The sequence below is a fragment of the Nylanderia fulva genome, unplaced genomic scaffold (genome assembly GCF_048542155.1).
Source record: "Nylanderia fulva isolate GAGA-0341 unplaced genomic scaffold, ASM4854215v1 Scaffold7, whole genome shotgun sequence".
NCBI classification, from domain to species: Eukaryota; Metazoa; Arthropoda; class Insecta; order Hymenoptera; family Formicidae; genus Nylanderia; species Nylanderia fulva.
In genome coordinates, this window is record NW_028190807.1 from 3,451,666 (window position 1) to 3,469,379 (window position 17,714).

General features: G+C 40.3%; 1 protein-coding gene across 2 annotated transcripts in view; it reads right to left on the reverse strand.

Annotated features, from left to right (window-relative positions):
- Window positions 1–850: 850 nt before the first annotated feature.
- kek5 (leucine-rich repeat, immunoglobulin-like domain-containing kekkon 5 protein) overlaps window positions 851–17,714 on the reverse strand; it is a 213,406-nt gene continuing 196,542 nt past the window's right edge. For both annotated transcript variants that reach the window (XM_029316135.2, XM_029316134.2), the window contains 3 exons: window positions 9,098–10,002; window positions 8,169–8,691; window positions 851–6,935 (listed from right to left, as the gene is read on the reverse strand). In XM_029316135.2, the coding sequence (XP_029171968.1) occupies window positions 6,025–6,935; window positions 8,169–8,691; window positions 9,098–9,991 (2,328 nt within the window). In that variant the 5' untranslated portion in view covers window positions 9,992–10,002 and the 3' untranslated portion in view covers window positions 851–6,024. The remainder of the gene's footprint in view (window positions 6,936–8,168; window positions 8,692–9,097; window positions 10,003–17,714) is intronic.

Here is a 17,714-nt window from a genome sequence, read left to right on the forward strand (position 1 = left end):
CGCGTTTTATAAAAAGTATTCTAATTAGATCCGCACGTAAATAACTGCTTGGAATATTGTAAGTAAGATTGGACCGGTCTACTGGACGGTACCTTCGATTGTGACCGCTCATTGGCAGAGAGTGAAGCGTTGTTTTATCAAATCAATATATGCTATTTCGTGTACAAGCATATACATTTGCAAATTGAAAGCGAAATCTGATATATTTAAAAAATTTTTCCAAATGCTTTAATCCGCAATATTGTTAAAATTAATGTGAATAATTTGGATCATTAAAACTATTTGATAATTTGAATAACCATGATCATTTTGTAATTATATGAATGATATTAATGATACAATTTGTGTATGAATATATGTTAATATTATTAAAATGACGCCACTAATAAATCTGATAAATGCCGAAACTAAATTTTCACCTGTGCGCAGAGCATTACAAAATAGCCTAAACGAGTTTGCTTGTGTGTCAGTCAGTAAATTATATGCTATTTTAATGTAAATTAAGCGTTACACTTCACGAGCACGTACAAATCGAAGGGTATTGGAAGCGAGGAGTGTGCGTGTGCATATTTGAAATATCACGCAAACGATGCGGCAGTTGGATAGGTAATTGAGCGCTGAGAATTCGCGATATATATTGCATTATCGCGAAAGCGTTAAATGATCTCTGTCTTTATTTTTTATTCATACGAAGAAGTCGCGTTTTTAATTTTATTCCCGAGTCAATCTTCAAGCAATTTTGTATCAATAATTATCATAAATCTGAATCAATGATAGTGAAATAAAAATCTTTAGCCATAAACGCGAAAGATTAGAATATCTTAGACAATCAATAAAAAATCATGCAAAATAAATCTGATTCTTTTATTATTCATGCAAACAATGCGACAGTTGGATGGATAATTGAACGCTGAGAATTTGCGATATTTACCACATTATCGCGAAAGCGTTAAATGATCTCTGTCTTTATTTTTTATTCATACGAAGAAGTCGTGTTTTTAATTTTATTCTCGAATACATTACATCAATCCTCTAGCAATTTTGTCTCAACAATTTTATAAAAAAATCTTGGACCAATGATGAAATAAAAATCTTTAGCAAAAATGTGAAAGAACAGAATATCTTTGACAATCAATATAGAAAACAATGCAAAATAAATCTGACTCTTTTATTCTTTAAAGAAGAAAAAAAGACGCGGGAATTCGATTATTTCGATAGCGTTCAAAGAATTTTATTCGAGTCTCGGATCACTCGGATAAAAATCTCCGAAGAATCTCGAAGAATCTTAATTATTTCGTTGTTGAGGATTATAACAAGATCCTCGCTAATTGTAGAGAGCTTCGTAAGGAAGATACGCGTTGACAGGGACGAGATCGGATTCGAAATAGTTTCCGTGATTATCGTGATCGCTCGGTGTCGAACATTTCGCGGTGTAAGAGCTGCATAGATGGTGAGACGGTTTCGCTAGTCGCGATTCGGCGGATACAATTCGGCGACAATCAATAAATTATCCCGATGCCGCGCACCAGGGTACATACATACATACATACAAATATATATATATATATATATATATATATATATATATATATACATATACACATTCGCTTCGTTAACTGTCGGACGCGCGCAGCACTTTCCCATAGTGTTAAATGGAACGTGCATCGGTGGGTCTTCCAATACCCACCTCGGCGAGTACTATGCATCCGGGGGTTTACGATCGCAGTGTATATACATACGTATGTACGGTATGGTGATATCGATAGAAACGAGAGACCCGGTTCTCTCGTCGCCGCTAATCGGCTTCCGGACCGGAGTGAGACGTCGCACACGCGGAGAGCACAATTCAAAATACAAAATTACAAAAATATACTCGTGGCGCCGTAACGACCGGACGTGCCGTGCTAGCTTCCATCGCGCACAGCATTTACAATATGAACAAGTGTGTATGGATATAGGGTGCAGAGAAAGGGAGAGAGATAGAGAAAGGGGTGTGTATGTACATGGCATGGCACGGTGGTCGAGCAGGGCGATCCGCGACTCTGCTAGGCCGCTTAAAATACTGTCGACGTTCTCTCCGATCGTGCGAGCTCGATTTTTCGTGGTCACGTCAATGTGTGAACTTCTCGTTTGCGATATACATACATACATATATATATATACATATATATGTATATCGTGTTCGAGGCATTGGATGGAACAGTGATAACCCAGGTGGCAAAAGTAATCATTTTGACGTGAAAACTATTTTTGCCACCTGGAATAAATCGCGAGAAAAGAGAGACAGAGGCGCAAAAATTAAATATTCGACGTCGGAGGAAACGGAGACGGGAACATCGCCGTCGGTTGGCACTAGGGCACGAAAAACTGGGAACATTATTTAAGCTACCGCGAATACAAATATACATATCGCGCCGCTATAAATCGTCGCTCGCAACGAAAAAATCGAGGCGACACGATCGCGTCGCTATTTTCTCCGTCACGTCTCACCCGGGCGGTTTCGCCTTCTTTGCGCTCGGAACTGCAGTCATCGAGAGCTTAATACTGTTCGGCACATAAAGTGGGCATGAATAAAGCCCTTCGTTTTTTGTTTTTTTTTATATCAATGACCGTCACACGCTATGCTCTTGTGACTCTCACATTCGGGATAACTGTCATCGAGAGAGATAGAGAAATGTAAAAAATAATCTTCAAAAGAGAAACGTGTATAAAAAAAAACAGAAAGAATTTTAAAAAAATTATTCCCTCAAATTAAATTCGCAGCATTTATACGCATGTATAATATTATACAATCAAAAGATTTGTTTTTGATTGATAAAATCTCGGAGAGCACTTAATAAAATGATAGATAGTTATACATTTCACTTACTTATATATATTCAAGTTAAGTAATTTTTATTTAAAAAAATTAATTTAATTGGCTAGTTCGAAGAGTACTAAAGTATTTAATATCGAAATATTAAAATTTTCTCGTACAATTGTATAAAAGGAAAAAAGCGATCGATTCGTTAAATCTATAATATAAAGTGCGTCACTTCCGTATATCGCGACACGATCCCGCGTAATACATTTATGGAGAAGAATTCGTCGTTGTTTTGCCCGAACAGGTCCGCGAGTCGTCTGAAAGACAGGATGTTCGCGCTGATCGAGAGCGTCCTTTGGATTCGAGCATCGTTCGACGGTAAGTCACGCTTGTGTGCGCGCAAGATTCACATCGGAAATACATCTTCCCGACTACTCGGCACTTTGTTACGGTAGTATAGAGGAGAGGAGAGAACTGCAGCCGTCCTGCGCGCAATCGCAACAAGTTGTATATAATCGCGTCCGAAAAATCCCTGCTAAAGCCAGAGAAATAGAACGTTAATCTCCCGGATAAAAAGGTAACAAAAGCATAAAGAGTGGGGTAGCTCGTCGGCGATAAATTCGCAGTTAAAGAACGTTCTCTCCCGCCTACCCACCAACCTACCTACCTACCTACCCTACACGCTTTACCCCCGGTGAAATATCACCTACGGGTGAAGCGGCGCTCTTTGTGCTGGTGTGTAAGCACGTAAGCACTTCTTATCACGATGTATAGCGGCTTGATGTCGCATGGCGAAAACGGAAATGGCAAATCGACAGAATTAACCCCGGCATAGAAGATAATGGAAGCAAGTGGGGACGATCTGTACTCATATCGCGGGAATCGCATCGCAGAAAAAACAAGAAAAGAAAAGACAAGCTCGAATGAGTTCCCCGTCAAAAAGGCATTAACTTCAACGAAAGAAAAATGCGCTTCGGTCGTTTGTATGTGTGTAAAAATATATGTGTGTGTGTTTGTGTATATGTGTGTCTGTGTATGTGTGTCTGTGTATATATGCGCGCGCGCGCGCGACAATCGCTTCGACAAGTCACATGTTTTCTAGTTTCAAGAAGAGACGATTTATCGACCATCAGGTATTCGGGACCATAAGTCCGTTCGTTCGTCGATGATATATAGCTCGCACGGACGTTCTACTTGGCGATATATTGTCGTCGATGGTAGAATTGCAGCGTTCGAGCGTATCTCAAAATAGTGACGCGTTAAATTCCATCGTTTACGACACGTCGTAATATCCCCATCTTTTTAAATCATGTCCATCTAACATTTATCCTCGCATTCCGCAATGTCCCTTTTGATTCGCGATCGGCATCCGAGCTCTGCATACTACGCTCGTTTCCACTTCCGATCAATGATTCTTCGCGCAGTGCAGATATTATGCGCGATGCTGCAATTGTTAACAATCGAAATTCTGTTGCTGCTTGCTAATTGAAACGCGCGTTCAATTAATACGAAATTCCGAAGTAAATTTGAGTCGATCGATACAGCGGTGTATATATACATTAAACTAGCCATTTTTGGTGTTAATTATACCTAGTATGATTGTGGCGGCGAAGATCAATTGGACAGTGACGCCAAATTAACCACATTTCCAAAATACGCTGTTAGTCTGATCACTCGTTTATTCCGACGATAGTTGATTTATACGAAACTCCAAAGTCACGATATTCGTGCCAAGTTAGCGTTGACAGAGACAGACGTTACCTACGTACACATTTTTTCTTTAGGTTGCACACCGTCTTAATCGTATTTTCATAATACATTTGTTCTTACAGGTTCAAACACGCTTTCGAGTGTCATCGCACTTACATCTACTTTAGGTTTATACATTGCCGTAATAGAGATTTATCCGTTTAACATAATACAAAACATGGCACCTCATATAGTAGTATTATATTACGTACTTTGTTAACGACATTTGTCGATATCATCTTCAATTTTAATATACACCCCTTGCGTGGATTAAAATACATTGAGTAGAATAATTGTAACAATAAATTGACAAAATACTGCAGTTTCTGATTATGCAAAGTATACGGAGTAGATAATATCATTTTCCTGTTATAATTATCTCGCAAAGGATATCTTTTAATGATTATAGGATACCAAATGTCGTTTGCAGAGTACGGGATATCTCTACGAATATTCGGTGTAACAATGCTCTTACAGAGGGGAAAGGGACATAGATCGTTACGCCATTCGATGTAAGCTTTGCTCGAGAGTTTGCGTTGCATAAAAATGCGACGGTCCTTGCTACAATTCGATACAAGCGTCGGAATTTCGACATTAAAAAAAAAAGAAACGCGACAGGATGACATGTAACAGCTATATAATTTCTTAACAATGTTAAATTCTCATTACGTTTTCCGCATAAATGTAACATGTGCAAAACGTTGCTTTGTCTGAATCTTAACATTTCCGTTTATATTGTACATGTGAATCGTATTGGAACGATCGCGATTTTATCCATTTACGGATAAAGAAGACGAAATCACTGATATCGCTCTTGACACGAACGATTTGTGTTCAGCACTTGCAGCAGTTGCTTCTCCTGTTTCGCATAAATTTCATACTAAACAGGTTTCGCCTTATCGACTAAACCGGCAACAATGTGTCCGGAACAATGTGTTCACTTTATCACGTGATCACCTCACCGCGCGTGGCTGGCGCCAAATAAAAGGCTAAAGGAACTCGACGAAAAAAAAAAAAAAAAAAAAGAAAAAATAATACATAGGAAACGAGGAATAGAGAACCTCATCGATAACCGGACTGTTTAAAAAAGATGATTCATACGGATCGCACGATCCACTGGATTTGAATTTCTCTCTCCGCAGCATACAATAAATAATTTATAAAATAATTTACAGGAAAGACAGGAAGGGGAAGAGATGACTTGCAGGAAGGAAACAGGTGACACGTTTGTCCGATCGCCGTATTTCGTATGTCTCAACATCATCGTCAGTGATTTCGGCGAGCCGATGCTGTAAGTCTTCCCGAGTCGTCATCCTCCAGATGAGTGCGACTCACCGAGCGAAGTGGAAGTTTTACGCATGTGAAAACGCGCGTTTCGAAAGGCACTACCGGTTTATTGTAAATGTGGTCGCACGCTCCCCATCGTGGCGTACTACGACCAATCGTCCTCATTGCGGACGATACCCGTGATATCATACTTCCGTGCCGTCCTCACCCTCGTCTTCGTACAGCGTCGGCCCGTTGGCGGATTTCTTCTTGGGTTTCGGAGGCGGTCTAGGCGGCACTTTCCTGCCGAGGGTATTGCTGGTCGCGGCTTGTTGCTGCTGCGTCAGCAGCGAATGGCCACCGTTCATACTCTCGTCCGGTAGCTTGATCGGCCACTCGGCCGCGCCTTCCGGTGCCGCCCGGTCCAATGGACTGCCGGTCAGAATGTTCGGCGTGCTACGTTGAATCGTACCGTAGTGCGAACCGCCTGGCGTGACCGGAAGCGGCCGGCCCCGCATGGACGCCGGTTCCGGGCTCTTGTTTAACGATAGCATCGAGCTGCCGTCCGCCGTGGTGCGCAGCCCGAGATTATCATAAACCGGCTCGAGGATGTCGGTCGGCGACGTCGGGGGTCCGCTGCTCCAACTGGGCGCCCGCGGTCGTCGCGGAATCGTCACGTAGCCGTGACGCGGTAACACCGGTGCCATCGATGACGAGGACGACGACGGTCCGAAGCTGTACGGCGTCACGCTGCGACTGTGCGGCAACGTCTTGAAGGCGGCTGGATGAAACTGGCCGGGTGGCGGCGAGCTATACGAGGACGACGACGCCATCGCCGTCGCCGTTGTCGTCGTCGTCGCGTGTTGATTAGGCAGACGTACGCTGTCGGTCACCATTGACGTCTGGCTGGTTGGCGATGCACCGCGACCGCCGGAAAAAGCCAGCAGGTCCGGTGGATATTGTCGATGGTAACCGGCACTCCCCCGCAGCAACGTGCCGCCGGTACCGCCGCTTCCGCTACCGCCTCCGCCGCCTCCGTCGAGTTCCGGAGTAGCCAGTTCGTGCTCCCTCTCGTCGTCGCCTACTCTGTCGACGACACCGCTCCCGACACCGTCAGCTGCGAGAACATGAACAAAAGAGAAGGGCGAACGTTAAAAAAGAAAATCTAACAATAAGAAGAGGTTGTTGAGAGAGAAAAAGAAAAACGGGGAGAAAAAAAATATGCGCGGGAGAGTTTGCGAGATGCAGACGCGTGCGGCAAGGTTGCATCGCCGGAATATTGCCTTAGTAAGATCCTGACGCGAAAATTGGCTTAATATCATATTATCCTTGATGAGCGCGAATGAGTGCTTTTAATTGGATTAGTCGCGATATCATCGCAACCGGGAGCGCGCTTCATTAATTTGCTTGAAAAATGTAACTTACGTTGCATCAGGGTTGTTGATTATGCGTAAACATTCGGCGATATCGTATTACTCCGTGAGACTTATATGGCATTCATCAACTTTGCTACATGCTTCGAATATCTCGCGTTATCGTGCAAGTTATGTTTTCTTCTTTTACAATATTTCGCTATTTCGGACGATAATCTTATCGAGTTAAGATGTCTTTGACATTTTTATTATTATCGCATACAATTATTTGCGTAATTTCGTCGAAAAATATTTTCATTAACAATGCTCGCACGTTGATATACGCAAAACAATCTTGGTAAACCTTATTGTCGTCATTACTTGTGCAATTATATACCGTTCCAGCTATTTACTATGCAATTTATATAATTAACATTCGCGCGTTTTAAATAAAAAAAACTTGCTCTTTTTTCTCATATCTACAAAAAATATTATTTCTAGACAATAATGTCGAACGCGGATGACCTACGTCTTCGCGCTGTCACAGCACGATGTTATAACATATTCAAGAATACTCGGTAGTATCATAAACTTTCCTAACAAATCCTTATTAGTCTCCTAACTGTCCCATTTGGCGGATTCTCCTTATCTTAAAATCCATGGCACCTGATTAAACCGTCGCTGAATTCTCGTATTCGACAGATGAAACAAATGGATTTATAATTACACATACACACATACGTACAAACACGCACACGTTATTTGTACATTATATATAAGCGACATATATCGTCTTTCGTTTCCCCGTGAGGGGTCAAGAATGTTACTTCAATGATCGATATTATTGCGCGGGGTCATCAAAGATACGTATCAAGTTGATGACTTTCGATTTTCAATCAACGTCCGCGAATGTTTCGAGATCCGTCGAGTCTAATGTAGAATAATCTCTCGCTAGCATCTGGCCGCGCACTGTTTAGTAATATAGGCTGTGTACTGACCGAAGACGGAGTCGTTGTCGAGCAACGTGCGATTCAGCTCCGTCATCTCCGTACCGTGTGACGTCACCGACGGTGCTTCGTAGCGCCTCGGCGGCTTCACCACCGGATTGATGGTGGTGATGAGGGATTTCTCCTGCTCGCCAAGGCCGTGATGTTCCAAGGACGCCGCCTCGAGACCCTTCTCGTCGTGCCTGGTCCGGCGACGCTGGCAGAAGTACACGCTAAGCACTATCATGACTATCAGCAGGCAGAGGGCGGCGACCGTGAGCCCTATAATGAGTGGCAGGTTGACAACGTTGTCTCTGCTGCCCAGGGCGTCGCTCACGATCGCCAGGGTCACGTTCTTCTCGGCATCGCCTCCTGGGCTCTTAGCGTGGCAGATGTAATCGCCTTTGTCGGAAGGCGTCGCGTCAAAAATCGTGAGATTCAGCCAATCGTGGCTGGTTGATAGCACGTAGCCTCTGTCGCTATTAGGACGTCTGGAAGAGTGGTCTAAGACACGTGTACGATGGGCCCATGACAGCTGAAACAAATAATCACGAGTAGTGGTAAAAGAATTTATTTATTTATAAACAGGAAAGAATTCCTTTGATATAGAAGAATGCAAAGTATTAACAGAAAACACTATTAAACCAAGAAATATAAGATAAATAACTATAACACTCATCTTACAACTATCTTAACGCTATATCATTAATTCCCGCCTAAAGAAGCTAAGAGATGCTTGAAAAAAAATCAACTCTATCGGAAACTTCATTTACCAATAAGGCCAATCGATTTCTTAAGAATGAAATTAAATGTAGAAGAATCGCTAAATAAAAAATTGGTAAACTATAAAATCGCAAACTCTTTAAGCGAAATCCACGGTTGGTCTACGATTAATTTAACCGCGAGCGCTATTTCCGGCGTCTACACGAAAGTGTAATTACCTGAGGACGTGGGATTCCCGTTGCTTTGCACGAGAGAGTCACGTCTCCTCTGCCCATCTCGACTTTGGTCGCCGGGCCGATGGCGATGATTTTCGGTCTGCACGCGAACTCGTCGCTGGTAACTTCGTCCCACATCTTGCCGGCCATGTTGGGCGGTTGCTGGCAAGTGGTCGGTTTGGTGTATAACTTTTCTTCGATCGCCCAGTCGCGAAACCTTTTGAGATGGCAGTTACAATTCCAGGGATTATTCCGAAGTTCGAGGCTACCGAGTTTAGGAAGGTCCTCGAAGCTTTGCAGTTGCAAAGTACTGAAGTTATTCCCGTCCAGAGCGAGGGAGGCGAATTCCGGTAGTCTGCGGAACGTCCTTTCCTCAATCCGCTCCAATCTGTTTTCGGACAACGTCACTTTTTGCAGAAAGGTGAGATTGAAGAACAGATCGTTCTCCAGCACCTTCAATCGATTCTGATTGAGTAACAATACCCGTAATCGTAAAGTCTCCTGGAAGGTGCCCGGGTGTAAAGTACGGATATTGTTACCCGACAGATCGATCTCGATGATGATCTTGAGGCCGTTGAAAGCGTTCGTATGAATCGATTCGATGCCGCATTCGCGCAGCGCCAATTTATGCAGATTCACCAGATGGACGCGCTCGAACGCATTGTACGTGAGATGACTTATGCGATTGTCGGAGAGATCGAGATACTGAATCTCGCTCGAGAGGTTTCCCGGCACATGCGTGAGATTCTGCTTAATGCATTCGGCGGTTTTCTTGCCGGACACCCATTTGCACCTGCAAATCGGCAGGCAATGCAACCAGTCCTGCTCGTGGCCTTGACACAGGGCGACCAGAAACGCCGCACAGAGCAACCACCAGCCTGTCGTTCTCGGTCCCATCTCGAGGAAGCCTATTAACAAAGAAAATGTGGGCGATGACGTTAGAACGTGACTGCGAGACCGCGACCGTACAACTTATTTACTTAAACGGAATTGCATATGACGAAACGAGGAGTTTCGTCTTTCGTGATTACATTACGTCAAGGTACATTATATATATATATATATATATATATATATATATATATATATATATATATATATGCATATGCATATTATATGAAAGCTACGATATTAATATTTATCAAGGCTAGTTTTGCGATTCACGCGCATTCATCATTTTATTGATAGTTGAACATGAATGTAGATCATTGTTTAATTATACGATCGAATAATCATATTACGTATATGCAGCAGGAATTAATTATTACCAAATAATATGCGGGTGCTTAATAATTTTGAATAATTTGTATGCGATACAAATATCCGGCACGCTATTTGACACTTTTGGTTAATATACGTTGAAATAATTGTTCCTGACTAATACCGAGCAAATTACGTGGTTACGTAATGATTTTATGCTGATATAAACATCATCATATGTTTTTACCGGTGCATTGTGAAACGCATTAATACATATGGCATAGAAAATTATATATTACATATAATTATATATATATATATATATATATATATATATATATTATATTATATTATATAACTTTATAGAATATGTCTTTGTGTGCGCTCTCCCGGATCCGGATTTTGTCAAAGCGCGCAGCTTCGATCGATATGCAAGTGTTAAATGCACCTCGTTGCTTCTTATAGGGCAGCATAAGCCGCTACCTAACGCAAGGTTGTTTCGTGGCTCACCGTACGAGAGACTAAAGTCGACTTTCCGTGTTATCGGAGAAGTCCAACTACGTATTCGACTACTACTCCGAGGCCAGTTTGGCGGAGACCTTCGGGATTTTCTTCGTCTCTTACGGCCGCTCTGTCTTCCTCTCCTCTTCCTCCTCCTCTCTCTCTCTCCTGGTATTCCCAGGAGTCTGTCGCTTTTTTTATTTTTTGTTAGTCAACCTCGCTAATTTCCGGCCATGCCGGGGACTACTGTTGGCAATTTAGCTTTTAATACCGTTACAGCACTCGCGTACTCCTCAACACGGCGTCGCGTCAACGCGCTTCGCCAAAGTTAAATTAATACAACGCGACGACTAGAGTACCACGCCTCAACCCTTTTATTATCGCCGTGGAGTCCGAGGTTGTGCATCAAATTAGTCTTCCCCGTCGACGGCGCAACTCTCTCTCATCCCAGGTCTTTCCCGCGAATTAAATCAACGAGAAGGAAAAAGTATCCGAGCTACGTCGCGAATGTTGATGGGGACAAAAACTATTTCGGAACAATACGAAACAGTTCATGGATAGAGCACGATATAAATTTTCATCCGAGTTAATATTTGACGAGTTGAAGTAATTTTTTTTTTATCTACTTTGTCCTTTAGCTTACGCTTTCTACAAACTCTTGCAAATGTATATATTAAGTCGTCGCATCATTTCTGCCGTATTTCGTACGCATATATTCGACACGTAATAAATTATTATTATTATTATTATTATTATTATATAGTTATTTGATTATATAATTATTGTGTGTTATTATAATTATAATTATTATAAATTATAAATTTGTATTTGAATCGCTAGCTTGGTCGCATACTAGGTACCTGATATTGTCTCTCTCTCTCTTTTTGTAAGTTCACGTGCTTTTATTCATTTCAATTCATTGCACATAAACATGAAGTCGATATAATTCGTTTAAGACCTTGTATATTCTACGAATTGTAAAAGAGTAAAAATGCAACTACGGCTACGAAAGATTTATGCGATACATTAAGAAAGAATGTTAGAATTGTCAGACTAGTCCAAAGATGATTTTAAAGGTCCTACTTGATGAAGATGCATTTTGGAATCGATAAGCTGCCCATTAAATGGCAATTTGTGATTAAATAAATTCTTGTTCAAAATCATGTTAATTTTAATTTTATCCTAAAATATGACATAAATTATGCACCTATACGATCTATTATATATTTGCTGAAACAAAATGAAATTGTCTTGGCGAGAAAGACGATCTTGAATTAAACATGGTTCAATCGTCGGCGAGCGTTACAGCGGAATTATTGAAAAGTGAAATACATGTATAACGTTCTCGTTCCCAGAAGTACAGAGCAAACGCGGCGCATCACGGCGAATTAACGTCACGGAGGAGGAATCTGTTCGTGCCGAAGATCGCACCGGGACCTGTCGGGAAACTTGTTCCGACGTTATGTGCCGTTGTAGATTTCCGCCAACTTTTCACATATACATGCTTCGCGCGGTCGACTTTACTTGCCGGGGTGCCGCGAACTTTTTGAAGTCTCTATCCACAAAGAGCGGCCGCGGTTGCCTGCACTTGCTCGCAATCCTGGGACTTTATTGTCGTGGTGGCTGCGAGAGCAGTTCTTTTGAAGCTCGATCGGTGGGGTCCGGCCGGGATCGGAATAAATGTGTACGCGAGAGCGCATCGTTTCTTTAAACCTGTCACATACATATCGCCTCGGCCTTCCTTTTGTCAGCGGCTTTTAGATTCGAAAGGTAAAACAGCGTTCTTTGAAAACCGTAGCGTACACTTTATTCGAAATATATATTGCTCATGATACATGATACGGAGCGAGCGTTTTCTCCTCTTCGTGGTATATTTTCGGAAAAAGCGCACAACGGGGTTAATATTATGCATGTCAAACGCTAAGATACTAAAGGACGATACCCGTTGTGATATTGTATGCGTCGATTTCTCGTTTCTCTTCCGCGACAGCGGTCTCCTTTCCTTCAAACCTAGTCGTGTAGGTATCGATCGACCGCATTTGACTTGTAAATAGCTAACCAACAAGAGAACGTTAGATATGGAGAAAGTGAGGCGCTTGTACACGGACCGAAGCGACTTTTAGCCCGGATGAACGATAGTCGGCTGAGAGACGAGTGTCCTTTGGCGTGTGCTATCGTGCCGGAAGGAACTTCCCACCCAAATGCGGAAGTTGCTTGACGCGGACGTAGTGCGTGTGTCCGACACGTTCGCGTGCCCACGCAACAGGGGAGAGAAAAAGAAAAGGAAAGGAAAAAAAAAAAAAAAAAACAAACAAAACAATACGGAGAGAAAAAAGAGAGGAGAGAGTCGATTTTCTCGGGGGTGGAATTTCAAATTCGGACACCCTCTATCAATCAAGAACATTCCGTTCCCGGAGAGGTTACGGCGCGGCACAAGTATGCCCTGTTGCTCCTACACAAATTTCATCAATCATGCGAGCCAACATACCGGAGGCGGTGGTTATCCCGTCGGGTCTCTCCCTCTCTCTCTTTCTCTCCCCTGACCGTCCTATATTTTCGCGCATAAAGTAAGGTCTCGCGAAATATAGCTAGCGAGACTGGTCGATGATTGGCGGATGTAACGATCGGTGTACGGTGAGTGTCGGTATGGGCGGATATACTTAGAAAGTGACTTCTCAAAAGTCGCTCGTTACGATGCAGCTTTCGTAAATATGGGGGGCGTTAAAAAAAAAAAAAAAAAAAAATGTAATAATAAACACCAAAAAACTCTCGAGTCGTCGAGTAAGTCGGGCGAGGAAAGTGGCGCGAATCGCAGATCTTTTATCACGAAGCGACCTCGTATTAAGTAGGATGCAGATTACCCCGTAAACGCGATTCGCAGTCGCGTGAGTTGTTTTCGGGAACTTGGTGCTTCCTAGGAAAGCGTTGCGATTTAATCTGTAATTTGCGAGGAACCGGGAATACGCGCAACTCATTGTGCTCGCCCCTCCGAAGAGCTGCAGGGAAAAAGTTTTTCCCCGAGACGAGGAAACAAGGATTATTGAACGACGCGGCGGCCGTCTTACGGAGAGAATATCAAAGAAGTTATGGCGGGCGGATTTATACGTGTTATATGTACTTGGAGATAGCGCTCGAAGCACAGGGATGAACGCCGGAGACCGGGACTTCGACGAGAAAAACGTTCATGTATAGCGCGCGCGCTCCATTGAAACTTCTTGGAGAGTCAGAGTCCTCCCTCGTCCTATAAGTTGGAAGCGCTTAAACGTAATAACGAAATAGAGCGAGCAACTTTTTGTTAAATTACCGAGTCGTGATACAAATGGCCGTGAGGCGAGAAGGAGAATTTCATTTTCGATGTAATCGCTCCGTACAAAGTGGATTTAAAGTTATTATTGTGACCTCCAGCTTGACTTTGTTACGAAACATTGTTTAACTAAGAATCTTTAGTCCGCGGTTTGCTCATTATTATTTAAAAAGAGCGGGTTTTACATCTCTTGCCTACGTTCTGAATAATCTTGCAGTGAGATCTACCGTGATGGATATAGTATATATAAAGAAATGCAGTAACCTTTATCTTTAATCCTTTTGAAATAAATCATCATGAAATTAAATAATAAAATCTAAGATAGAAAAGATTTATTTTAAAATAATGCATACCAAAATATATATGTCAAGAATCAAAATGAGAAAATTAAAATAAGATAAAATATAAGAATTAAAAATAAAAATGTGATAAAAACGTTCGAAATAAGTCAACATAAAAATGCAATTATACATTTTTTTTTTATAAAACATTGAGAAACCAGATATGATAATATTTTTACTCTTTTCTTTATTTTCAGATCTATATAATCACACACACTATATATATATATATTCTATATGACGTGGCAATATTTGAAGTCAATCAAGACGTCAATTTAACAAAGGTATAAATAAATAGCCGGTTCAATATATTTATGTCTAGAGTCAGGTTTATTTATTCAACTGATCCAATTTCATCGTGTGAAATTATGCGTATTAAGCAGACTGCAGACAATCAATTCCCTCAATAAATATTGACTAAGCTAAGACCAGACGACGCATCATATGAATTACGAATTACGCTATATGCATATCAACGTGAATATCGAAGTGTGTGTGTTATATATATATATATATATATATATATATATATATATATGATGATATAATAACACATGACTTTATATAGTACAACACTTTATTGGAGAGACAGAGAGAGAGAGAAAGAAGGAGATGGTTTCATCTCGCTGTAATCCCGGTTTGCAGCAAGTAAACGAATTTAGTTAATTTGATATTTAGTTAACGCTGTGCGAGATCGGTTCCGTAAAGTGCGTTGTTTTCCGTGAATTATCGTGGGCTGCTGTTTTCATTATGTCGGGTCACCGTGGGACACGACGGGGGCACCATGGTAATCGACTTTCTAATTATAAACGCGGATGGGGCGCGTGAACTCTCGACCGAGGTCATTTTTTTCCTCGATAAGTCGTTAATAGTTAATTATCGCAGGAATAAGGACAGCGTGGTTAGCCACTATTGGCCGCTCTCAACTTAGAAATCGCTAACCATTTAATGATTTTATTTGTGACAGTTTTTTTTTATTAACGCTCTATTTTAATATGAATAGATCATGTATATATATATGTGTTATCGCGATGACAGATGTCCAAAAAAAATTCAATTACTATTAATAGACTTAGTAGCAGAAACGTATACAAACTTATTTGTATTGTATATTTCTTTATCTGCTTGTTTAAAAGGAGAAATCATGGCACCTTAAAATATACGTCAGTGTATACAAGAGAAGCTAGTCGAGTAAATATAGGCATTGTGTATTTTAAAGAACATCCGACGTGGCTTTTAGAAGCTTGTAATTCTGGAGTATAACAACAATTATTTATATTTTCTTAGGAGATACAGCGTACTTTTATAAGAATTGTTAAATATTATTATTAGACGTATAACGAACGTGTGTATATACAATACTTAGATATAATATCTCACGTTCCTTGGAACAAAACAAATTTCTATATTAATGCAAATATAATTAACGTACGGGTTATAGAACATATTAATAGAGATGCTAACAATAAGTTGATATGCACCTGTCGCTTTCATGGATTCGATAATGCACCTTTGTGTAACCAAATTCTGCATCCTCTTATGAGAGGAAGATCTGCTTATCAATATATACAAATATACATGTATACAATGCAATTGTTACCTGCGGGAATATGATTAAAATCTCATTGAATATCGTGCATCCATTTACAGAATATACTGTTTAGCGATTTCAACTGACAGAGAAGAGAGAGAGAGAAAGTTTTTATGTAAATTTATTCTGACCTGCAAACTTTTATTTTTAACTTTGATCTGCTTGTTTCACAAAATGGCGAGATGTATTCGAGAATGGATGAATTAAAAATTATGATACTTATGATAATGAGATGTGGAATCGATCTTTTTTCTCTTTAAGAAAATAACTTTTATACGGTCAACAAGAAGAGATTGTTAAAAAAATTTTTTTACAAACGGTTAAATTTCCTTTTGTCAGGTACCTCTTTCAACGGACTGTTGAATTCTTTTCTGTTAAAGTTTAACTTTGAACATACTTGCAAAAAGTATGGGAAATTTTTTGCACAGAAATGCAATTCCGAAAATAGAAATGTTTGATAGTTAAAGATAGAGTAGCAAAAGAAACAGGATGAAATGGGTGTGCAAAAATCAATACGAAAAACGTGAAAATTCCCTTTTGCAAAATCACTTATAAAATTGAAAGTCATATTCAGATTCATTGTTCTTGGCCATTATTTTTATTATATTTACACATAATCACGTACATGTGTATGTGCCAATAAATTCTTTTTTACTAATTAAAAAATATGATGTACAACTAAGTACATGGCTTGATGTATTAATATTGTATCGAACTTTATAAAGTGCATGTGTATGTACTTATACATAATATTTATATGTCGATAATATATAATAATTTCAATCGGCGAGAAAATGTTTTAAAGATAAAACAATATTAAAACATTTTAAACATATTAAAATATTTTAAAGATAAAAAATCCAATTTCTTCAAAAATAAACATAAATTAATAAATATGAGCTATTTGTTATAATGGATACGCGCTGCAATCGAATTTCGATAATTTCAATGTAAAGAAAACAACAATTTTTACTCTGTTTATATTTTTATATAAAAAAATATATTTTTATAAATATATTATTCAATATATAAATATATTTTTATAAATATATTTTTTAAATAACTGCAGTATATATAATTATCACAGCGTTTAATTGCAGCTTCATTTTTAATAAGATTTCGACAGAATTTCAAGCCGTCAATCGGTATATCAATGTGATAATTCATGACATGCGATGCTACGTTCCTTCCAATATCTAATCCCTATGTAGTGTCTGCCCTTTTCGATAAACCTCAGCTGCATTATTCGGAAAGTTCGAAGTTCGACCGAATATTTACAGGCCGTGTGCCGGGGACCGCGAAATTGCATAAACTTTTCAAATAAGGCCGAATCTTATAAATCTGCGGCCGAGAACATTGTCCGCGAAAGTTTGGCGCCGCGGGGTTATTAACTTCGGGTCACGCGAAACTATCAGAGCATCGTCAAAGTCGGTTTCCGCACTTTCGCACGCTGCGCCGATGCGGAAGACCAATTCGCGAAACTCCCACACGTGACAACTTTGTTTTCCCTCCGCGTGGCCGATTAAATTGCGCATTCGCGATACGATGACAATATTATTACACTTCGCCGTTGTGGAAGACCTCCGTTTGTGCTACCTATACATACATTTTAATAGAAGAAAACTTATTAGAGACGGTGCGCAATTATAGCAAAAAATTATATCCACGGAGCTTCGAATAAAA